Source organism: Tursiops truncatus, chromosome 2 (genome assembly GCF_011762595.2).
Source record: "Tursiops truncatus isolate mTurTru1 chromosome 2, mTurTru1.mat.Y, whole genome shotgun sequence".
Classification (NCBI taxonomy): domain Eukaryota; kingdom Metazoa; phylum Chordata; class Mammalia; order Artiodactyla; family Delphinidae; genus Tursiops; species Tursiops truncatus.
Window position 1 is genome coordinate 138,217,362 of NC_047035.1, and position 24,362 is coordinate 138,241,723.

General features: G+C 51.5%; 1 protein-coding gene across 4 annotated transcripts in view; it reads left to right on the forward strand.

Moving 5' to 3' along the window:
• The window catches only part of ACAN (aggrecan), a 64,702-nt gene that overhangs the window by 36,280 nt on the left and 4,060 nt on the right, over positions 1–24,362 (forward strand). For 2 of the 4 annotated variants that reach the window (XM_073801387.1, XM_073801386.1), the window contains 7 exons: positions 183–587; positions 2,445–2,619; positions 3,118–3,245; positions 4,556–4,849; positions 6,641–6,856; positions 9,910–13,008; positions 21,133–21,246. In XM_073801387.1, the coding sequence (XP_073657488.1) occupies positions 183–587; positions 2,445–2,619; positions 3,118–3,245; positions 4,556–4,849; positions 6,641–6,856; positions 9,910–13,008; positions 21,133–21,246 (4,431 nt within the window). The remainder of the gene's footprint in view (positions 1–182; positions 588–2,444; positions 2,620–3,117; positions 3,246–4,555; positions 4,850–6,640; positions 6,857–9,909; positions 13,009–21,132; positions 21,247–24,362) is intronic. The other 2 variants (XM_033852110.2, XM_073801388.1) reach the window with 2 other exon arrangements.

A 24,362-nucleotide genomic window follows, 5' to 3' on the forward strand; every position in this document is an offset into this window, starting at 1 on the left:
TCGTGGGCACCCCTATAATAAATACTCACATCGTTGAGGACCACTGCAATGGGCCTAGCCAGGTACCAGGCACACAGTAGGTGCTTTCCTTCCTTAGCAGAGGAGGAGGCAATCCGTTGCTCACCTCCCCCAAGCCAGCCCCAGGCTGAGCACTAATGCCTGTCTTTAACCCCCGGCCCCAGGTGAAGACTTTGTGGACATCCCAGAAGATTTCTTCGGGGTGGGTGGTGAGGAGGACATCACCATCCAGACGGTGACCTGGCCTGATGTGGAGCTGCCTTTGCCACGAAACATCACCGAGGGTGAAGCCCGAGGCAGCGTGATCCTCACAGTGAAACCCGTCTTTGACATCACCCCTACCGCCCTGGAGCCCGAGGAGCCCCTCACTTTTGCCCCCGAAGTAGGGGCCACCGCCTTCTCTGAGGCCGAGAACAGGACTGGAGAGGCTACCCGGCCCTGGGCCTTTCCCGAGGAGTCCACACCTGGCCTGGGCGCTCCGACGGCCTTCACCAGCGAGGACCTCGTTGTGCAGGTGACCGCAGCCCCAGGTGCAACCGAGGTCCCTGGGCAGCCACGACTGCCAGGGGGTAAGTGCCCACCCCTCAGGGGGGCTGCATCGAGGGTAGGTGGAAAGAGCTTGGCCTGGGGGTCTTCTATACCTTTAGCTTAACCTGGGACGTGGGACAAGCCTCCCTCCTCTCAGACTTGACTCTCCTCATTTGTGAAACAAGGGGGATGGGCCAGACCAGTGATACCCACGCTCTTTTGTGTGTCTATGGCTCTTTTGCCACAAAGCATTTCCTTCCAATGAAGTCATAGGTGGTATATATCAACAGGTAGAGGTGAAGTGTGATGGAGAATGGGGGCTCTTTTTCCCAGGGGCCCTCCTAGCCCCATCAGGCACTTCCATAGAATAGAACCACTTGAGGTCGGCTGCACTGGGTGACCCCTGGGCCTCTCACAGCACTGACCCTCCAGGACAGGGGTCAGCAAACTGGCCCGTGGACCAAATCCAGCCCATCCTCTGTTTTTATATGGCCCATGAACTAAGAGTTAAGAAACTTTTTAAATACTTGAGGGGGAAAGTCAAAAGAAGAAGAATATTTTGTGACATATAATGAAAATTATATAAAATTCAAACTTTAATGTCTACAAATAAAGTTTGATTGGAAAAAAAACCACACCCATTTGGTAACATGTTGTCTGTGGCCATTTAGGGCTATCATGGTAGGATTAAATAGTTGTGCAGAAACCATTTAGCCCACGAAGCCTAAAATGTGTTCTGTCTGGCCCTTTCCAGAAAACGTTTGCCACCCCAGTTCTGGGATGATGGTGTTTCAGGTGCTTAATAAGTGTCTGGATTATTGGAATGTCACATCACATAAAGCCCAGCTGGTCCCCAGACTCAAGTCCATGATCAGGAAGGACGTAGTGGGGTGGCCTCCTTAAGGACCTTGGTGGTGTCCCCTCCTGGAGGAGGGGCAAATGGACACTGCCATCCACCATCACACCCACGATACCACCAAGTGAGATTTCAGCCTGAATTGCCCAGATTAATACAGTATGTTGAGAAGGAAGAATTGTTTAGAAGTTTTGGAGTAACACCAACCGTAGCTGAGTCCCAGGGTTGGCCCAGGGCTGGAGAGACCCTCACTGTCTCCACGTGGCCACCACATGGGAAGGTGCCAATGGACACATGAACAGCTAACCCAGAACAGGACAAGACAGGGGCAGACTCAGATTGGGGATCCACAGCTGTGACATAAACTGGCCAGTCACCCAGGGTAGTGTCAAAAGCAAATGTGTGTCCAGCTGAATGCAATGGGGGAGGCAGAGTAAGTAGGGGCTCCAGGATAAGCTGTGTGGAGCCCAGACCCTTTGGGAATCTGGCAAAAGCTATGAGCTCACTCACCAGAAATACACCCGGTGCACCCACACAAACTCTTGCGGCCACTTTCAGGAGGACCACCCATCCCCTGAACCCTGGACCCTGGGCCAAGTGGAAGAAATGCAGTGGTTGTTTGATTTCTTCCTTATACTTCTCTATATTTTCCAAATGCTCTGTAATGATTGTTTATTCTTTCCACAATAAGAGAAAATGCATTTGTTTTCAAGAGTAATAGGAAAAATGAGCAGCCCAGGAGTAGGGAGTCCAGAAAGGAGGGCTGGGAAGACTTACGGCAGAAGAGTCCTAGAAGGCTCTCTCAAGGAGGTGGCTTTCAGGAGTGGTTTGAACAAGCAGAGAGGACTAGCTTGACTAGGAATCAGATCGGGAGTAGGAAAGGAAGGAGGGGGTGAAGGGAGGTCATTCCTCAAGGAGCCAGGGCTCCCTCCATACCTGCAGAGCCTTGAGAACCAGGCACCATGGTCACTGGCATTGTGGCACCTGGTCCATGCCTTGAGCCTGACCTGTTTCTCCTTCTCTCCCTCTCCTCCCCACCCAGGAGTTGTGTTCCACTACCGCCCGGGCTCCTCCCGCTACTCGCTGACCTTTGAGGAGGCCCAGCAGGCCTGCCTGCGCACCGGGGCCGTCATCGCCTCGCCCGAACAGCTCCAGGCCGCCTATGAAGCAGGCTACGAGCAGTGTGACGCTGGCTGGCTGCAGGACCAGACCGTCAGGTGACAGACTAGCTGGGTTCCCCTCTTAACCCAAACCCAACCATGAGAGGTCAGGCTTGGGGAGCCAGAGTGGGCACCCACCACACTGCATGCCCATTAATTAGTGGTTTCTGGCTAATCCCTTAATTTCTCCCTCAGAATCAAGGCATATTCTGAGACAGTGGGGATGGGCCTCAGGTGACATTAACTCCTTGGCCATTTCACCTCAAGAGACATAGAGAGAGCTCCTTGTCAAGCCCCGCAGTCTTCCCCAGCTTGGCCCTTCCATGCCGTGGGCTTTCTTCTGAAGCCAGGAATCCCCCAGCGGCCCCCAGACCCTTCCCCCAGCCACACAGGGAATGTGCTGACTGAGAAGTTCCTTCCTGGTTTGAATCCCACTGGACAGCAGAAGACACACCCTGCCCAAGTCCCCAAGTGACCTGCCATCCACACTCTGAGGCCCTGCATCCCCAGGCCCCGGAACAGGCCTTCATCTGCCCTTCCCATCCTCCTCTGCAGATACCCCATTGTGAGCCCACGGACCCCATGTGTGGGTGACAAGGACAGCAGCCCGGGGGTCCGGACCTATGGCGTGCGACCACCATCAGAAACCTACGATGTCTACTGCTACGTGGACAGACTCGATGGTACAGACCACGTTCTCACATTTTGGTCTCTAGACAGGCAGGGGGCTGATGGGGTGACACAGAGAAGAGGGAATTACCATCCACCTAATCCCATTCCCACCTGGGCGGGGAGCAGGGGAAGGATCCTGTTTAAGAAAGAAGGGCTTCCCAGCCGGTCTCTCAGGTCAGGCCCCTCCTCTCCCTCCCAGATGGTTCATGTGGATTCCCCAGCATTGCGGGGGAGCGCTGGTTTCTTGAAAAAGCAATAAGTTCTAAGGATAAATGAATTAATTTACTTATACCAAAAAGTATTACATACACCTTCTGCCTCATGGAGAATCCCAATGCCTATGAACAAATCAAAGGCTCTGACAAGTCCTGCAGTAAAAAATATCTCTTTAACTCTGCTTAACCAAGCATCGCCCAAGCTTAGTTAAACACAGACCCTTGGGGCTTCCCTGGTGGCACAGTGGTTGAGAGTCTGCTTGCCGATGCAGGGGACACGGGTTCGTGCCCCGGTCCAGGAGGATCCCACATGCTGCGCAACGGCTGGGCCCGTGAGCCATGGCCGCTGAGCCTGCGCGGCCGGAGCCTTTGCTCCGCGACGGGAGGGGCCACAACAGTGAGAGGCCCGTGTACCACAAAAAAACAAAAAACACAGACCTTTTGTTTGGTCTTATTTCATTTATTTTCATTTCAATTAAAATCACCAAATTACCATTCCAGTGAACCCAATTTTGGAAATGCTCGTATTCAGGAAAGATCTCAACATTGCCACTCACTTGTTTTGGGAACTGGACAAGTTACTTAACCTCCTAGGCCTCAGTTTCCTCATCTATAAAATGTGGTTGATTTATGCTTATGTCAGAGACTTTTTTGAGTATTAAATAAGACGTGTATGAAAAGTGCCTGGTATAAGCAGGTTTTCAGTAAATGTGAACTTCCTTCCCCCAAATCAGACAGAGACCCGGGTATTGTTCTGGGTATTGGGACCCCAAACCCCAACAGCGGCTACAGGCCCCACCTCCTGCCCTCGATGAGCTCACAGGGTGGGGATGACAGCGGGGCGGGTGGGTTGGCAGGTCCACAGCATTCAGTGCTCAGTGACTAAGTGCTGTGGTTAGGGGGAGCACGGGGTGCCCAAGGGAGTTCTTCTCTTAGCCAGAGGAGGGGGTGTCTAAGTGTGACTGGAGAATCCAGAAAGGCGGGAAGGTTCTTCCCATGGTGAGAAACCAACTCATCTTACTTCAGCTGCCCTGACCCTGGGTGAGCAGAGGCTGCTCTGGCCGTGAGGGTGGAGGGTCACACCTGCCATCTGCCTCTGCCCCCAGGGGAGGTGTTCTTCGCCACAAGCCCAGAGCAGTTCACCTTCCAGGAAGCACAGGAGTTCTGTGAAACCCAAAACGCCACACTGGCCACCACGGGCCAGCTCTATGCTGCCTGGAGCCAGGGCCTGGACAAGTGCTACGCTGGCTGGCTATCTGACGGCAGCCTCCGCTACCCCATCGTCACCCCAAGGCCTGCCTGCGGTGGGGACAAGCCAGGTGTGAGAACCGTCTATCTCTACCCCAACCAGACAGGCCTCCTGGACCCGCTGTCCCGGCACCACGCCTTCTGCTTCCGAGGTATGTGCCTTCACCTCTCCTCCGGCACCCCTTCTGTCTGGGGTGGTGACTCCCCCGGCTCATCCCCCCTGACCTCCGTCCATCCATCACAGCAAAGAGGAAAAAGGCAGTTTTTCTGGGCAGGGGCAGCTCTGGAGCTAGCATGACCCTAGACTTTGACCCCAAGGCAAGCACATCCTTCTAAAATGCTCCCAGAGACACACAGAGAGAAATGAGTAAGAACTTGGGCTCTAAGATCAGGCAGACCCGAATTTTAATCATGGCTCTGCTGCTTAGTAGCTATGTGACCTTGTGCAAGTCACTTAACCTCTCTGTTCCTCTGCTTCATCTATAAAATAGTGATACAATAGTTTCTACCTCAAAGGGTTGCTGGAAGGATTAACAAGGGTAGTGCACACAGTATGCTTGGCATAGTGCCTAGGACATAGTAAGTGCTCAATAAATGTTACCTTTATTATTATAAGTAAATAACACACACACATATATATTCATATACTGTTTTAATTTGTACACCTTTGTCAAATTTTCACCTTCTAAATATTTCTGTGATGAGTTTAGTCAAATTATTATTCTTCACCAAGCACCAAAAATTCACATTTTAAATTGACCCATGCTGGGTACTCGATGCCATGTTACCAGCGTTCTGAGAGTGACGTCATCAAACAACTCAGTGGGCATGGCCAGGGCATGGCCAAGGCCTTGCTGGGTTCTGATTGGATGAGTTCTCACAAGGTCCATGGGTCTAGATGCACTGCCTAGAATGTAGATTGTGGTAATGGCTTGTGCCATATTTTACATATTATACATCAAAACTCAGTATAGTTGTAACTGCCCATGAATCTGTAATTATTTCAAAATAAAGTTAATTTTAAAAAAACCCTGAGAACCCCAAAGTTTCCCAGACTTTCAGGTCCCCTATTAAAACCTAATTCAAAGAAAGTTCAGTCCCACTCTGCCAGCCTAAGAAAGCCAGTCCCCTCCCAGAGGATTTGATGAGGATCTTGCCCCAGTACCCTTCTCCCTGCTCTGGGAATTAGAAGCCAAGCCAGTTAGCCTCCCAGTAAATTCCTCCCATGCATCTCCACCATCCATGCCCAACCCTCTGTAAACTCAGCATCTTATATAACTGCCAAGAAGTTTGGCTTCCTTCCCAATCGAGCCCGCTAAACCAGAACAATTACCCCCAGTCAATGAATCCTGCCTTCAGCCATCAGTGCCAGGATGGCTTCATGCATTTTAAATAGCACTCTCCTGATTTTGATCCAGACACACTTGTAATATAATTTCTGTCCCCAAGAAAAGCAGCATCATTGCAGTACTTGAGAGCAGAGAGTCTGGCACCGGATACTTGGGTCCAAAGACTAGATCTATCACTTAGAAGCCACTGACACTGGACAAGTCACTTACCTCTGTGCCTTAGTTTCCCTATCTGTAAATGAGATAATAGTATCTGTTTCACATGGCCATTGTGGGATAAAATGATTTTATATGCATAACACCTTTAAACAACGCCTGGCAGGTATAATAGATTCTGTAGAAGAGGTGCCCCAGACCTCTCTGAAATAAAGTGCCGATGGTGTGTGCATATCGATATAGCTGATGCAAATGGCTCTTATTAATTGAGGACAAGAGCCATCCTCCTGGACTGGGTGGGGTGGTGGGAGGCCAAGGACCAGTAAGGTTTGTGCACTGGCCTGGCCCACCTCAGGATCCCCTAGTTGCCCTCAAGAAGGGCCAGTCTGGATTGGGTCACTGGTAAGAAGGAACCCTCACCACCCACGTGCCCTTTAGGCATCCCAGCGGCGCCCTCTCCAGGAGAAGAGGAGGGTAGGACACCCACAGAGCGCCCTGAGGTGGAAGCCTGGATCACTACTGAAGTGGGGCCCAGCGTGGCTGCTGTCCCTGTTGGGGAGGAGACGACTGCAATCCCAGACTTCACCACTGAGCCAGAAAACCAGACGGAATGGGAGCCCGCCTACACGCCAGCGGGCACTTCCCCACTGCCAGGTCTGTGTGGCTCGGGCTCCAGGCCACGTCCCGATGCGTCACATGCCTGGCAGCCTAGGGTGTGCCCCGGTGGGGGGAGGGCAGGGTGGTCTCCCCCTGGGACTTGTGCTCTGTTTCCCCAGCCCTTACACTAGCTAAGTGTGCCGCTGTGGGCAACTTCGGCCACCTCAGCGGGCCTCTAGGACAAACCCCAAGGGAGAGAAAGGGCAGCTTTGTTCATAAAACACACCTCTTTCCCTCTCTCTCTGTCTCTCTCTTTCTCTCTCTCTGTCTCTCTCTCTCTCCGCACTGTCTTCCAGCTACACACCCCCAAATGCCCAGCACTGTGTCAATCAGAGGGCTCTCACTCTGTGCTCCTGCATTTACACCCCTACTCTCTAACCTCTTAAAAACTCTCTTGCAGGGGGAGCTCCAGTAGAGGGGAAAGGGCCTGGGAAGGGGTGGCTGTGGGCAGTCTGACTGTGACCTGTCTCCTTGCCCCACTTCTCCTTCCGTGTCCCTCTTCTGGGCCAGGCGTCCCCAGTCAGAACTTGCTGAGCAACATCTGTTATGATTAAATCAGATGGGATTTGATGGGATGAAATCGGAAGACTCCCAAACCCTATTGGAAAAAGTGTTTTCTAGCCATAAGGTTTGGGAAATCCTGGCTTACAGGAAGATACAGATTTCCCCCACTGCAGACCTTCTCAGAGCCTTGGATATGCTAATATGCACTGTAAGGCAGAGGGGGGCAATGTATTCAGTGTGTGCCAAATGAATCTGATCAGAGGGTCTTTTTTTATCATGGAGCATTTTCATTTTTTTTAATTAATTTATTTATTTATATATTTATTTATTTAGGCTGCATTGGGTCTTCGTTGCTGCACGTGGCCTTTCTCTAGTTGTGGCGAATGGGGGCTGCTCTTTGTTGCAGTGTGTGGTCTTCTCAGGGCTTCTCATTGCAGTGGCTTCTCTTGTTGCAGAGCACGGGCTCTAGGTGCACAGGCTTCAGTAGTTGTGGCTCGTGGGCTCTAGAGCACAGCCTCAGTAGTTGTGGTGCACGGGCTTAGTTGCTATGCAGCGTGTGGGATCTGCCCGGACCAGGGCTCGAACCCGTGTCCCCTACATTGGCAGGTAGATTCTTAATCACTGTGCCACCAGGGAAGCCCCTTCACGGAGCATTTTTAACATGGCCCACTTTGGGTAAGGCTGAATTAGAGCAATGCACAGTAACCTGTGTGCACCTTTTAGAGTCAGCTCGCCCAGGGGTACATGCATTTGAAGAAAGGAATATATCAAAGCTTCCCACTAATTTATCCAGTCATTCAGTGCACAGTTCCCAAGCAATTTGGCCACACCAAGTAGTCCTCTGGGTGCTGGAAATGCAAAACCAGAAGGTAAAGGTGCATCAGTGGAGCAGGTGGGATTCTAACCCCAAGACCTCACCCAGCAGCCATACCTGCTTGAGGCCCTTTCCTTGACCTTCACAAGGACAAGAATAACCAAGGCCTCTCTGGCATGAGTGTGTGGCTTGGCACAGGACTCGGGCAGCCACTAACAGGAGTTATCCATGGGAGGGGACTCCAGTGGCCCCATAGAAATGTTTTCCAATATTTCTTCAGTTCCCCACCACCTCGCTGATTTGAGCCTTACCGGGGAACCATCTCTACTGCTATTAACTCTGTATCTTTCTCTTTAAATTGACCTCCTTTTGAAAAGAAATGTAGATGTATTTCAAAGAGAAACGTTATATCATATCTGTAAGTGTCTATTTTCTGATATGTGGTGTATATATATATATATATATATATATATATATATATATATATATATATAGGGTTGGCCAAAAAGTTCATTCGGGTTTTTCCATAGCCTCTTACCGAAAAACCCAAACAAACTTTTGGCCAACCCAATACATGTATGTGTGTGTGTGTGTGTATATATCCATTTAAAATCGTCTTACATGTCACCACTGCTATATCGAACTCCCCACCCCCCCTCCAGGATTCTCCTTTAAGTGAGAGTAGGCTGTAAACCTGCCCACTGGGACCCAGTACCCTCTGTGCTCATGTTCTCTGCCTGGGAAATTAGCCCAAAAATACATGCAAGGTATAATCCCAGCTAGTTATTTTTAAATGCCAAAGGAAACAAGACAGAAAGAAAATAATGTAACCATGATTATTTAGGATGGTGGGGTTTTCTTTTCTGTTCTTTTCTTTTTTTTCTATATTTTCCAAGTCCTCTGTAATAGGGCTCTCAGAATTGAAAAAGTTCACGTATTTTTGCAAACATCACCTGGCCCTCTCAGCCTCAGAGGGATGGGTCCGGATGAACAATTCCCACTTTCAAGGAGTATCAGCATGGTAGGGAGAGCTTATTAAAACACATAGTGTGGGCTTCCCTGGTGGCGCAGTGGTTGAGAGTCTGCCTGCCACTGCAGGGGACACGGGTTCGCGCCCCGGTCCTGGAAGATCCCACGTGCCGCGGAGCGGCTGGGCCTGTGAGCCATGGCCACTGAGCCCGCGCGTCTAGAGCCTGTGCTCCACAACGGGAGAGGCCACAGCAGTAAGAGGCCCGCGTACCGTAAAAAAAAAAAAAAAAAAAACCAACACATAGTGCCATGTCCCGCCCCAGAATTCCTAAGTCAATGGGGCTGGGGTAGGATCTGAGAATTTGCTTTTCTGCCAAGTTCCCAGGTGAAGGTTGGTGCTGATGGTCTGGAGACCACACTTTAAAAATCATGGTTTTAGATAAATGAGGTAATAATGTGGAAGTACTTGAAAGGTGACCTTGACTGTCTTCAGTGGCAGCCAGTCCCCCACATTCTGTAACTAGTGTGAATGGCGCCTCCTAGGGTCTCACAAAGCGTAGCCTGAGGGTGGCGGGGAGTTTCTGGTCCCCATCCTTCCCAAGAGGCTGTGCGAGGTTCCATTAGAAAATGTCTGGACACATCTCTGAGCTCTTGAGAGAAAAACTTTACTGTGGAAGGAATGGAGTTCAGCTTCTCTGCATGAGCTTAAAATGGGGCAGAGTTACTAAATCCACACCTCATCTTTCTTCTTCCTTTCCTCCAGGGGTCCCTCCTACATGGCTTCCCACCAGCACAGCAACAGAGGAGAGCACAGAAGGCCCTTCTGCAACGGAAGTGCCCTCAGCCTCGGAGGAGCCATTGCCCTCAGAAAAGCCGTTGCCCTCAGAAGAACCATTCCCCTCCGAGGAGCCATTCCCCTCAGAGGAACCGTTCCCCTCAGAGAAACCGTTCCCCTCAGAGGAGCTGTTCCCCTCAGAGGAGCCATCCACACTTTCAGCCCCAGTGCCCAGCAGGACTGAGCTGCCAGGCTCTGGGGAGGTATCTGGGGTGCCTGAAGTCAGTGGTGACTTCACAGGCAGTGGCGAAATTTCAGGACACCTAGACTCCAGTGGGCAGCCTTCAGGGGAAATTGCAAGTGGACTGCCCTCTGAAGACCTTGACTTCAGTGGGCTCACCTCTACAGTGGGCTCAGGCCTGCCTGTGGAAAGTGGACTGGCTTCAGGAGATGAAGATAGAATTACGTGGACCACCAGTCCTGAAGTTGACAGGTTGCCCTCTGGAGGTGAGGTCCCAGAGGGCTCTGTCTCTGGAGTAGGGGACCTCAGTGGACTTCCTTCTGTAGGTGAGGATCATCTAGAGACCTCTGCTTCTGGAGTAGGGGACCTTAGTGGACTTCCTTCTGGAAGAGAGGACCTAGAGACCTCTGTCTCTGGAGTAGAGGACCTCAGTGGACTTCCTTCTGGAGAAGGTCCAGAAACCTCTGCCTCTGGAATAGAGGATCTCAGCAGACTTCCTTCTGGAGAAGGTCCAGAAGCCTCTGCCTCTGGAGTAGAGGACCTTAGTGGACTTCCTTCTGGAGGAGAGGGTCTAGAGACCTCTGTCTCTGGAGTAGAGGACCTCAGTGGACTTCCTTCTGTAGGTGAGGATCATCTAGAGACCTCTGCTTCTGGAGTAGGGGACCTTAGTGGACTTCCTTCTGGAAGGGAAAGTCTGGAGATCTCTGCTTCTGGAGCTGAGGATCTTAGTGGGTTGACTTCTGGAAAAGAAGACTTGATTGGGTCAGCTTCTGGAGTCTTGGACCTTGGCAGAATACCTTCTGGAACTCTAGGAAGTGGGCAAGCTCCAGAAGCAGGTGGCCTTCCCTCTGGATTTAGTGGTGAGTATTCTGGGGTGGACCTTGGAAGTGGCCCATCTTCTGGCCTTCCTGACTTCAGTGGACTTCCATCTGGGTTCCCAACTGTCTCCCTAGTGGATACTACATTGGTGGAAGTGGTCACAGCCACCACTGCAGGTGAACTAGAAGGTAGGGGAACCATTGGCATCAGTGGTGCTGGAGAAACATCTGGGCTGCCCTTCAGTGAGCTGGACATTAGTGGAGGAGCAAGCAGACTCTCTTCAGGAGCTGAACTCAGTGGCCAGGCATCTGGGACTCCTGACATCAGTGGGGAAACATCTGGACTCTTTGGTGTCAGTGGACAGCCATCAGGGTTTCCTGACATTAGTGGGGGAACATCTGGACTTTTTGAGGTCAGTGGGCAGCCATCAGGGTTTTCTGGGGAAACATCTGGTGTGACTGAGCTTAGTGGACTGTCCTCCGGACAACCAGAAATCAGTGGAGAAGCTTCTGGAGTTCTTTCTGGCATTGGTCCACCATTTGGCATAACCGACATGAGTGGAGAAACGTCCGGGATCCCTGATCTCAGTGGGCAGCCATCAGGGTTACCAGGGTTCAGTGGGACAACATCCGGAATCCCTGACCTGGTTTCCAGTACCGTGAGTGGCAGTGGTGAATCTTCTGGCGTTACATTCGTGGACACCAGTTTGGTTGAAGTGACCCCAGCTACATTTAAAGAAGAAGAAGGTTTAGGGTCCGTGGAACTCAGTGGCCTCCCTTCAGGAGAGGCAGATCTCTCAGGCACATCTGGGATAGTGGATGTCAGTGGACTCTCTTCCGGAGTAATTGACTCCAGTGGGTTTACACCCCAGCCTCCAGAATTCAGTGGCCTGCCAAGCAGAGTAGCTGAGGTCAGTGGAGAGTCCTCTGGAGCTGAGAGTGGGAGCAGCCAGCCCTCCGGAGCATATGACGGCCGTGGACTTCCATCTGGTTTCTCCACTGTCTCTCTTGTAGACAGAACTTTGGTGGAATCTGTAACCCAGGTTCCCACAGCCCAAGAAGCAGGAGAAGGGCCTTCGGGCATTTTGGAACTTAGTGGTGCCCCGTCTGGAGCACCAGACATGTCTGGAGGCCATTCAGGACTTTTGGACCTAAGTGGACTTCAGTCTGGACTGGTAGAGCCCAGTGGAGAGCCATCAAGTACTCCATATTTTAGTGGGGACTTTTCTGGCACCACTGATGTAAGCGGAGAATCCTCTGCACCCACGAGCACCAGTGGGGAGGCCTCAGGACTTCCAGAAGTTACTTTAATCATTTCTGAGTTCGTGGAGGGTGTTACTGAGCCAACTGTTTCCCAGGAACTGGGCCAAAGACCCCCTGTAACATACACCCCCCAGCGTTTTGAGTCCAGTGGAGAAACCTCTGCATCTGGGGATGCACCAAGGTTCCCCGGGTCTGGGGTAGAAGCATCATCAGTCCCAGAATCTAGCAGCGAGACGTCTGCCTATCCTGAGGCTGAGGTGGGAGCATCTGCTGTCCCCGAGGCCAGCGGAGGCACTTCCAGGTCCCCTGATCTGAGTGGAACCACCTCCACCTTCCATGAAGCTGATCTGGAGGGAGCCTCAGGCCTGGGAGTGACAGGTAGCACCTCAGCCTTTCAGGAAGGCCCCAGGGAGGGCTCGGCTGCCCCGGAAGTGAGCGGAGAGTCAACCACCACCTATGATGTGGGCACAGAGGCATCAGGCTCACCTTCGGCCACTCCCATGGCTTCTGGAGACAGGACTGAAATCAGCAGAGACCTGTCTGGTCACACCTCGGGGTTGGATGTTGTCATCAGCACCACCATCCTGGAATCCAAGTGGACTCAGCAGACCCAGAGCCCTGCAGAGGCGCATCTAGAAATGGAGTCCTCAAGCCCCGAGCACTCAGGAGAAGACACCCAAACAGCCAAAACACCCACCTCCGCAACTGATGCTTCCATCCCAAACTCTCCAGGAGGGACAGATGAATCAGAGGCAACCATGGCAGGTATTGTTGGGATTATTTTCCTTTAAATGGGTTTGGGTAGTTCAGACTGTAGCCGTGTAGGTTCAAGTTCTGAGCACAGATGAGCTGTGCAGCCTCAAGAAAGTTTCTTAACCTCTCTGAGCGTCATCTGTAGAACAGGAATAGTACCAAGAAAGATTAAGCAAGATATAAATATGTAGAGAACAAGCGTCATACTTTGCACACAGTGCACACTTGTAGATTCGTGATTATTATTGTTACAGTGGAGTTACATGACACAAACATTTATATGTGAATTCAACTGTCTGTACTTGGCACGGGAAGCACTATTTAGATAGTGCTGGAAATTCTGCTTATGCCCGTTTCCCATGGAGTGAGTGTGAGATGAGAGAATGAATCTGCTGATGATATTTATGCCCCAGTATTTGCTTTGTGCAGGGTGAAAACCTGCACAGTTCAAGGAACTATGAAGTGTCATTTTGGCTGTGTCCTGCCTTTAGACCCTGCCTCCCCACCCTCACCCTGTGCAGGTGAATCCTCTGCACTATAGTGATGGCCTCACCTTGACACAAACCTGGCACTGGACACCAGAGGCTGATGATTTTCCTTTGCTTTTTGCGTTGGGATCACTTGCCTCCCCCTGTGCTGAGAGACCTTCCCCAGTCAGAGAGCCCCCCAACCACTCCCAGATGCTGGGACTCAGGAGGGACAGGGTCGTCAGAAGCGTGTTGACCCAGAACCAGCCTTGTGGGCTTCTGGGGCCTCAGGCCCCACCCTCGAGGTCGTAGAGGCTGTGCTGTACCCCAGGCATCTACATTCTTGGTGCTCAGCCTCTCCCCGGGGGTTGCAGACCCCACCACCTGTGCCAAGGAGCCCTGCGGTGCAGGGACCTGCCAGGAGACAGAGGGACACATCATATGCCTGTGTCCCCCTGGCCACACTGGCAAGCACTGAGACATAGGTAAGAGCCTCATCGGCCATGGGGGGTGCAGGCAGAGGGGTTGGGAGGAGGCAACCAAGGTCAGTTGGGGCTCAGGCTTCTCACACCGGGAAGGAGAGTACACAGTGATGTGCTGGGTAGCAGGCACAGGGTAAACACGGCACGTCTTTCTAGAGTGTCCGGTCTACATGGCGGTTTAGGAGAAAAAAGTCAAGTAATTAAACTGAGAAATAGTTCGGGTTTTTTTGTCAAGCCAATAATTGTTTTATGAGTAGAATGCAAAACGTGCTGGAATTTTGAAGATAAATCTTGAGACTTCAAAGAAATGTTGAGCTAGGGTGTGTGTTGAGGAGACCCCGTCATGCCCCACAGCTCCTGGGAGGGAATCTCCATGGAGGCTGTCTTGCATCATGCAGAGTGGAGCCCTCCGGGAAAGACCCTATGGTCCCCTCCATGCTTGCGTCTGGGCGGGGTTTGGGTCCCCTTCTGGCCCTGAAGGAGATGACACAGACAGAGCTTGTCACTCCCAGCTCCAGGGTTCATGGCTGCAGGTCAGCTGTGACCCAGCAGTGCCCCACCCCTGGGCACCCACCACCCTGGGACCCCTGTTTGCCCAAGCAGCTTGTGGAATGAGTGAGGAGTCTGGGGGATCCTCTGATTGAAGGTGGCCCTGAAAACAAGATGATTAGAATCTACCTGTCGCTCCCTGAGCACCCTGAGGCCTGTGGCCATGAGGACATCTCAGCTCATGAACATCACCACCCTTGAGAAAAGAAACTCCCGGTCCCCTCCAAGCTCAGATTCTTGGGTTAGCTCTCTGCGCTGCTCCCAGGCCCTTAGCCCCGCCCTGTCTGAAGTCAGGCATCAGAGACCCAAGGCCTTCCCTAAAAGGGCTTCATACCTAGGACACATGCAAAATACCTTTACATCATACACAAAGAAGCATTCTGTATTTATAGACATTAATATATATGCAAAATAACACCTCATAATACATTATATACTCATAATATAAAGATGCTGTATCCTTGGCACTTAGACAGGAAATATATATGTTTATATAAACAGGCACTAAGGTGAATACCTATTCACTCTTCCCTGATTTGGGGTCAACCTGTGCCCACGTGTGGGGGGCCGTGACTGAGAACACTATGGGCCTCCGTGGCCAGAGAAGGTAGGCTCTCCTAGGAAGGTCCTGGCCTTTCTACCGAGGGGACAGTGTTTCCACTGAGCCATACTGACCCCAGGGGCTATAGACATACCCCTCTGTCATCCACCCCCAAGGGGAAGGCAGAGCACTGCCTCTGTCCTGGGAGAGCCCGCCCCTGATGAAAACTTGGGGAGACCTTGTGCGCTTTCCAGCACACAAAGTCTTCAGTCGGCAGTGGGAGTGGCTCTGTCTGTCCCGTGAGCAGTGCCCCTGGAGGGCATCGTGCCAGGTGTGCAGACACGTCCCCCCCTGGGTCTGGGTGTGCAGATGGAGAGCAGCAGGGGGCCCATCTTGGGTGAAGTGCTGTGGAGCTCAGCTCTGTCAGCCAGCTCATCCTGGGTCAGGGAGGAACAGACTCAGAGCCCGACAGGACTTCCGGGGTGGGGACAGCCGCCAAGACCAGAACCCCTTTGCCCTCTTTTGGTATCTTTTGACACCTCTCTCCATTCTTAACAACTGCTTCCCCAATCTGATGCTTGAAGCAAAAATGTGACGCTGGTATCAGAAGTCACACAGCAAGACTCATGTCCTGGCACCTCTGAAATTAGAAGTAGGTGACAATGGCCCTTAACTAATCTGCTATAAGGACAGCTTTTCTCTAATGGTGTATATTTCCAAAGGGCTTTCTTTCCCACAATTTCTTCCTAGGCAGCTCTGAGGGCTTGGTAATCATCCCCATTTGAAACTGCAGCACAGAGAGGTTAAGTGATTTGCTTAACTTCACTGAGCAAGTCCAATCAAGAATTGAGGTGTTCGCTGTTTAACACACTCGGTTAAATAAGAAGCCTTCTCTTGAACATAACAACCGGTTGTCGGTCTTAAAGAGCTAGAAGCCAGACTTCAGGGGAACCAGAATGAAGAATAGCTGTAGAATTGGAGTTGGTCCAACTAGACACTCACAGACAAGCCCTCACTACCTCATTTGTAAATAGGGTCAAAGGTAGCGGTTCTCAGCTTCAAAAAAATTCTGATGCCTGGGTCCCACCCCTGCAGATTCTGATTGGAGTGTTTCTGTGGCCTTGGCACTGGGTCTCATCGCCGCAGATTCTGATTGGAATGGTCCTGTGGCCTTGGCACTGGGGTTTTTTTTTTGTTTTTTGTTTTGGGGTTTTTATTTGCGGTATGCGGGCCTCTCACTGTTATTGCCTCTCCCGTTGCGGAGCACAGGCTCCGGACGCGCAAGCTCAGCGGCCATGGCTCACGGGCCCAGCCGCTCCGCGGCATGTGGGATCTTCCCAGACTGGGGCACGAACCCACGTCCCCTGCATCGGTAGGCGGACTCTCAACCACTGCGCCACCAGGGAAGCCCAGCACTGGGGTTTTTTAAACTCCCAAGTGACTCCAGTGTGCAGTCAGAGCTGAGAAACACTGCTATGAGGATTAAGACCATCTGTGTACATCTGACCAGTTCCCCTTCCCCATCTCTCAAGCCACTGATTACAAAAAGCTTTGTCATCTCTAAAGGGCAAGTGGTAAGAGTCATCCACATGCAAAATCTGGGGTCTCATTGTCCATGACTCTACCCGTGGGATCCCAAGTCGCTCCTGTTCAATTCAGGCTCAAGATCTGGTGCTTCCAAAAGGACTGCAGAAAGTGTCCAGTATCCACAGATCACCCACCTGTCATCTGGCTCTAGAACTGAGAACCACAGGTTGTTAAAAGCGTATAGATCAGTGTAATCTTGTTTAGTCAGCGTTCCACAAATAAGTTCTTGATAAATTATTAATCTCTACTCTTTACATCAAAATAAATATGTTTAATGAATACTTAGATTCTTTAGCAATTAAAAGCAGGACTGGGGACTTCCCTGGCGGTCCAGTGGTTAAGACTCTGCGCTTCCCACTGCAGGGGGTGCGGGTTTGGTCTCTGGTCAGGAAACTAAGATTCTGCATGTCTAGCAACGTGGCCAAAAAAGAAAAGCAGGACTATCCTATTCGGATCCACTTAAAAAGCAGAAGCATCCTCCCCACCTCCATTGCTAATACAGTATTTCCTGTGGTGATTAGATTTCTGATTCTGAGGCTTCAATCCTGGCTACTCCTTAGAATCAGAATAGCTGGGCCCCGCCCTGAGCTATTCTGATTCACTTGGTTGGGGGCGGGGGGTGGGGCGGGGACGGGGACTCTGGTGCTGGTGGTAATTCTTTCTAATCTAAAGATTAACTACCACAGTGATTCTAATGGGCAGCTAAATTTGAGAAATCAGATCTCACATCCAATTTCCCAGGAATCACTGGCATTGCCTGGATTTCTCTAAACTCCTTGGTTAGAAGGGCATGAAATTAAAATTTAATCAGCCTCTTTTCTGTTTAACTGACATCTTTTACTTTGTGGACTTGGGGTTCTGATCTATGACCTGACCCTGTCTCTCCCCTGAGTGGGGTGATGTTTGAATTCCAGTGACACCTTATCCCTGGGAGGTGGGGGGAAGTGCTTTCCAAGCAAGTGAAAATACAGGGTTACAAGTGAAAATACAAATTACACCTTCTTGACTTAACCAAGAAGTCCATGGGCAGATTTTAGCAGGCAACTAATTGAATTTAGCAGGATATTAAAGTTACATTCAAGATCAAACTTTAAAAATATAAACAACTTGATAGTATAAGTAACTATAACATACTTTTAATCTAATCATGTTTGTTTTTAAAGCAAATTGGAACTGATAAATATGCTCTTGTAATCCTTCTGTCGATTGTGATACACCAGAAAGTGAGTGTACGTATTCAATTCTGTTCATCCTGATTAATCCTAGGTCTTTGCAGGGTGCAGAGCATCTGTTGAGCTAAGAAATTGTCTCTGTGCTTCTTGAGGAGATTTTCCCCCTATCCTTGTCCAGGAAAGTCATGTCCAGGGTCAGTACATACAGCTGCACAGGTTGTACACAGAACAACTTGAGGGGTACCATTCATACCATGCTATTTACGAGTGGCAACCCCTTTGGTTGGGTATCACTTGAGTAAAAGCGCCTGCTGTCACTTCATTCAACCTTTTCTATGAACAAAATAAACTCTAACTTGGAAATCCTGGGCTCTGACCCAGGCAACAGCTGGACAAGACCCCTTCAGGGTGGAGACCTGTGGTCTCCAACTCAGAACCCTCACCTTTACCAGGGTTCTCAGTTATTTTCTCCCTTAAGTTAGAGATATCACTAGAGGGCCTTGTTCAGGAACAAACCATCCCGTTTGGTTAGAGTAGAGAGAAGAGGACTCAAAGTCCCTGCTTAGTGATGACCGGTGAGCCCTTGGCTGGCGCAGCAGAAATGGTAATGAGATGCTGAGATCCAGGAGTCCAGTGTCTCTCTCTCTCTCTCCATGTGGAACAGAGGCCCAGCTTTCATCCTCATGGTCTAATTCTCTCCTCCATCTTCTCCAGTCTGTCTCCCTCACTTACCAGCATGGGCAGGTCACTTCATTTGTTTTCTTATCTCTAAAATGGCCCAGCGACGTCCATGCCATAGGGCCGCTGGGAGGATAAGTGTGTGTGAGACATAGTGTCTGGCTCAGAGAAGATTTGGGGGAGATATTGGCTCCTTCTCTTTCCTCTCTTCTTTCATACAGTCTGCCCATTGCCCAAAGCCCTTCCTGTCCTCCATCTGCTGTCACCTTGTCTGGGGTACCCAAAGTACAGCAGGGCCCAGCCCAACTCTTCTCATGGTTCCAGAAGACAAGCAATGTTCCAATTGCCTTCACAGAAAGAGGTGGGCAAATCAGGGCCAGAGTGGCTCTTCCAGCCAATGGAAGGGGAGAGGATGCACCACAAGCCTGAGAAGGCCCCACGCAGGATGCTCAGCCCTCTCCCTACTGTTGAAGGCCTCTCTAAGCTGCTCCAGAGCCACTCACAGGCTCTCTGGTCTTCAGGATTATGGCCCTTCCTTTCCTCCTCATCTGCGAATCCAGGGCCCTGCATAAAACAGCTTCTGAGCCTGGGAACCTGGTTCCTTGTGTTTCAGTCCCTGCAGCCTTCTCAGATCCTGTGCCCTGGCCAAACACCAAAGGAAAACTGTCCTAGTCCCCAGGCCGCCTTGTGGGGGCGAGTGATGTGAAATAAGCTTCTGGGACCACTGGAAGCTACCTGGCCTGACCTCCCTTGGGGCCTCCGCCCTCCCGCCCTCTCCCGCATGGGTTGGCCAGAGGCCCCAGGGTTGATGTCTGGCTCTTCTCCCCACGGGCCACTCCTGTCCCCTGCTCTGTACAACTGCTTTAGCGCCTACATTTGCTTAATACCCCCTTGCCCAGTGCTTCCCATCTTCCATAATGACGCTAATGGATGAAAGACAACAGTAGCTTTTCTGAAGCAGGAGAACCTCCCCCAGCTTCCGCCCACCGGCCTGACCTATTGCTGCTACTGCTGCTGCTGGGAATCCTGGTGCATGCTGGGAATCCAAGTGCATGCTGGGATTTCAGTCCATTCCTCCATGCATTTTGGTTTTGCTTGGAACAGTTTCAAACTTGGAACTGTTGGTTTCTAGCCCATGGTGTACACTCCGTGAAATAAAGTCAAGAACTTCGTGGGAAGAGAGACATACCTGAGGACTTGAGATTTTCAGGCCTCCCATTGCACAAACCCAGCTGTGGTCTAGATAACATCGGCTATGCACTAGTGAAAAGGATCCAGAAGAAAGTGCTTTTATCTTCTTATCAGAGGATTGACGTTAAGATCTAGTCAGTTCTTACGAGAGGTAAGAACTAAGTCCTGGAACATATTTAGGGAGCTGCCTACATGGAGACCACCCACAGACACGCCAGGTCCTGAAGGTTGTATGAACATAGCTGTACATATCATGCTGCCCCCATAAGCCAGTGGAACCCTTTCATTCCAGAATTTTATTAATCCCCTGGGAAGAGGAGCTTCACAATACCTTTTATAATGTTCCCAGAGGAAGTAACCCAGCCGGTGTTTTTGGAGAACGAATACAAAGAGAGTAGAAGGATCCTCTAGGTCTCTGGCTTCTCTGAAAATGCAGAAAGACCAGATTAGGAGTTTCAGTTCTCACCTTGGCTAATGGATGAAAATTTGAGGCAAAGCCAATGACTTACCAATGTAAGTCCCACAAAGAAGTTGGATCACAAAGAACATCCTGGACCAGAAGAACAGACGGAAAGAAGAGTCTTCTGGGGAACAGAGGCTGATGGGGACCTGACAGTATCCCAGGCTGGTGCTGGTGGGTGGCCACTTACTAAGTGCCTCACTGGCTTCAAACACTGGTCTCCCACTGGCCAGGATGCAGCCCTTCTAGAAATCATGACTCATTGGAGATGTCCATGTTCTGAGGCCTTAAACTGGAAGGAGATTACATGGGGAAATATTAGGCTGGGTCTCTGTCCCTCTCCCCAAGATAACAATGTTGGCTTCATCTTTATAAGATACTGTAGAATCTAATTTACTGAAGACAAAGAAGGTGTCTGCAACCAAAAAAAAAGAAAAAAATCTAACAATTTCATGCGGATATCCCACACTGCCATTTTCTCACGATCCTATACTCCGTGAACCACTTCTAGCTTGTTTGTTCTAGTACTGCACGGCCTTGTCCTCTTTCCTTGGTTCATAACTACAGAAGAAGCTAGGAAAAGAAAGAGCTCTAACCAAACTTCAAGAACTGGAATTCCAGTGTCCTTGCGCAGCGCCATGTTTGAGAGCCAATTCAGACCTCAAGGCCTCTTGAAATATTCACAAGAGAAGACGTCCTGGAGGAACTCCAAGCTCACTCTCACAGTAGGCATTTGCGCTCAGAAGCAGCAGATCCCTTCACCCACTGGGAAACCTGGCTCCAATGCTCCAAGCTTGCCCATCCAGAGCCACACACATCCAACAGAACCCTTGTTGGATCTTTGGCTCAGCACTCCAAGATGGCAGCAGCAGCAGCAGCAGCAACAGTTCTTAGAAAATCCAGGGCTCTGGAGAGCAGCAGGGCTGGCCACCCATAAAGAAGCTGCAATGCAATTGTGAAGCTGGAGTTGCCGGCAGGAGTCCTAATGGTGGCCCTTGGTTTCTTGCAGACATTGACGAGTGCCTCTCAAGCCCTTGTCTGAATGGAGCCACCTGCGTGGACGCCATCGACTCTTTCACATGCTTATGCCTTCCCAGCTACCAAGGGGACCTGTGTGAGATCGGTACGACCGTCTCGGCTTCAGCTAATGTTACTAACTGCTGCACCCCCTCTTCCTCCCTCATCCTTCCCTGCTAACCACAGGTTCTAGGCCCTGTGGGGCCCCCAAGATCCATCCAGACAGCCACTTCAGGGGCCACAAGTGAGAAGTCGGCCCCACTCACTCTCACTCCTTCTCTTGCTGTTCCCTGCGGAAACCCTCCTCTGGGGCACTGGCTGATCTGACTGCAGAAGAGACATGCAGGCCGGGCCAGCCTGCACTTTGGAAGGTGGGGCTCTGGGGGACCTTTCAAACACTAACCTGCTCCAGGGCTTCCAGATGCCACCAGCAAAGTTGGTGCATGCATCAGACTAAGAAGACAGGGCCAATTCCATGCATTTGTCTTGAAGGACACTATGGGTGGGAGTCATTGGTTCTTGCTCCGGATGAGAGCCCCGGATCTTCCCAGCATGGCCATGGGCATGTGTCTGCCTGCTGTATTGCCCACGGGACCTCTGTGGCCCCTCCATAGCCTTGGGAGCCACCGTGCCACACTGGTCAAGCTGCCTTCCTCTTCTTCTCTGGCAAGAGCTATGGTCTGTCTGTCTGAGAGCTCCCGTGTCACCAGCATGCTCAAGTCATGCATGCACAAGGACAGCTGCATGTCACCTTATCCTCATTACCACCGTGACAGCTGCCACGTCAGTGCCACTCCGGTCCACGCTTCCTTGCTCCCTCCCTTGTGCAAGGCAAAAGGCTGGCCAGAGAGAACAGAGCCTCGCTGCAAGGGCTCTGAGCTTCCTCTCTTGGGCCTTGCCAACCCCTCAGTTTCTGCACCTGGGCCAGGCCCTGCCAAGGGGAGCTGTGGGCCAGGAACTTCCTGAGGCCAGACTGAGCCCACAGCCCTCTCACCTTCAGTGTTTCCTAGTCTCCCCATCTCAGGGCCACCCCGTCTCAGAAATGGGGAGGCGGAGCTTGCAGTTGCTAGTAGCAATGGTCCGTGCAGAACTGGAAGTATTTAGGGGCTCAAAACCATTTTCAATGAACTCTCAATTTAGACATCCCAGAAACTTCCAGACAGCAACTGAAACTCCTAATCAGAGTGGGAAGGTAGTTTTGGATTGCATGTTCCTTGGAGGCACTGCCAAGGTTACAGACTGGTGGAGGAACTTCTGGAAGAAAAGACTTGGCCTGGACCCTCCTTCCCTGCAGCCTCCCATTCTCCACCTTCACCCCAAGACTCCAAGAAACTGGTGCATGGGGTCTTGTCTGGGGTGGGAGTGGAGAGTTACAAGGATTCCAGGGTGCCAGAATATTTGCCACAGGGAGAAGGGCACGGAATGTCCACGCAGACAACAGCTCTTGGGTGTCAGACTGGGAGAGGAAGTGCCCTGCTGGAGTGGAGGCCAGGCCCGCAGAGGGCTCTGCACTCTGATGGAGCAGAGAGAGGGTGCCAGAGCCCCCGAACCGGTCCCTGGGCCTGGGCGCCCAACCGAGCAGGGCTGCATCTCTTCTCCTACTCCAATCCTGAGCGCTCACCACCCCAAGGGTGCTTCAAGCCTTGGCTCTGGCCCTGCTCCTTCTTGCAGCCTTCCTGGAATTGTGTTGCTGTTTCCCCAGAGCCTCCATCCTGCATGGCCCTGGCCCCTCCCAGCACAGCTGCTGCCTCCAGCTTTGCCCACCCAACTCAGCCCTCAGGCACTCAGGTGGCCCAAAAATGGACCCCACAGTCAGCCCTGGGATGACATGTCTCTGGCCTCCTCAGGTGCTCAGCTACCTCTGAAGTCTCTCTGCCTTTTCTTTCTCTCTGCCTTTCTTTCCAAACCCTTGGGGAAGGCATTGGCAGCATCCTCCTAAGCCTTCCTGCTGCTCTGCCTCTTTCTTCAAAGGCTGCTGGCCTCAAACTCTTCTCTCTCTCTGCCCTTCCCAAGCGTCCGTCTTCCAACCCTGCCAAGCATCCACCCCTTCAGCTTAAGCATCCTTCCCTTCAGGTACTGGTCCTTTCTTCCCGGAACAGCCAGACCAGGGAGGCTGCCATACAGCCTGGGGGGTTCATGGCCCTACACTCAGCTCTGGGGCCCTAGGGACAGCCCTTCACCTGTGAGGCACCAGGGGAAGAAAGAAAAGAGGGTCTTGGAATTCCCTCTGTCCTGTACTGTGCTGGCAGGTGTTTAACAACTGACTCTCAGAGAGGAAGGAGGATCCCTGATTTGTAGCATCTGCCAATTTCTGGGGTATAACACTCTCACGAGGGCCAGTTAAAGCTACCAATGTAATGTCACTAGAGGCCGAGTTGGGGACTTCCCTGATGGTCCAGTGGTTAAGACTCCACGCTTCCACTGCAGGGGGCACGAGTTCAGTCCCTGGTCAGGGAACTAAGATCCCGCATGCCGCACAGAGCGGCCAAAAATAGTTAAATAAATAAATTAATAAAATAAAATTAAAAAATAAAGGCCGAGTTGGGAAGACACACTCCTAATGGCTTTCCCCAAGCCTGAAGGGGCCAGTTCCAGCACCACCTGCCTCTGTCTGTCCCTCTAGGCTCTGCTCCAAGAGCTCCACATCAGTGCCTTCTGCTGGACTCAGAATCCATTACCAATGTAGGCTTGGGAGGAGAGAAGCCCTTCCCCTCTTCCCATCTGCCACCAAGAAATAGAATGAAAAGCCAGGGTCCCTGGGTCGTGGACCCTGAGGCAGTATCGTGTGCTCTGATAGGATAGACTTAGAGCTCTGTGTCTTCTTTGGACCCAAAGCAGACATTTCTGCTCCTCTGTCCCCACCCAAGTTTCCATTTCATGCCCCCAGCACCGCCTGCTGCTGCCCCCTTCACACACTTCCCCACAGCTCCCTCTCTCCCTGGAGCCCCTCACAGCCTCTGAGCCATGTTTTTCCCTAAGCCTCAACACCTCCTACCTTCCCATCTCTTTTTACCTGGCTGCTGAGCTCTGCCAGCCCTGCAGCGCAGACTTCAACAGGAGAAAAGCTTTGTGGGTGGGAGGCAATATCAGGAAAAGAAAGGGTCCCTGGCATTTCCCAGAGGCTCCTGGGGAGGAGGGGGCAGGGCCAGGCCTCTTGGCTTCCAACTTGAGCCCCGATCCAGTCGGGCCTCTCCCTTCCTTTGGGGAGTGACACGGAAGGCA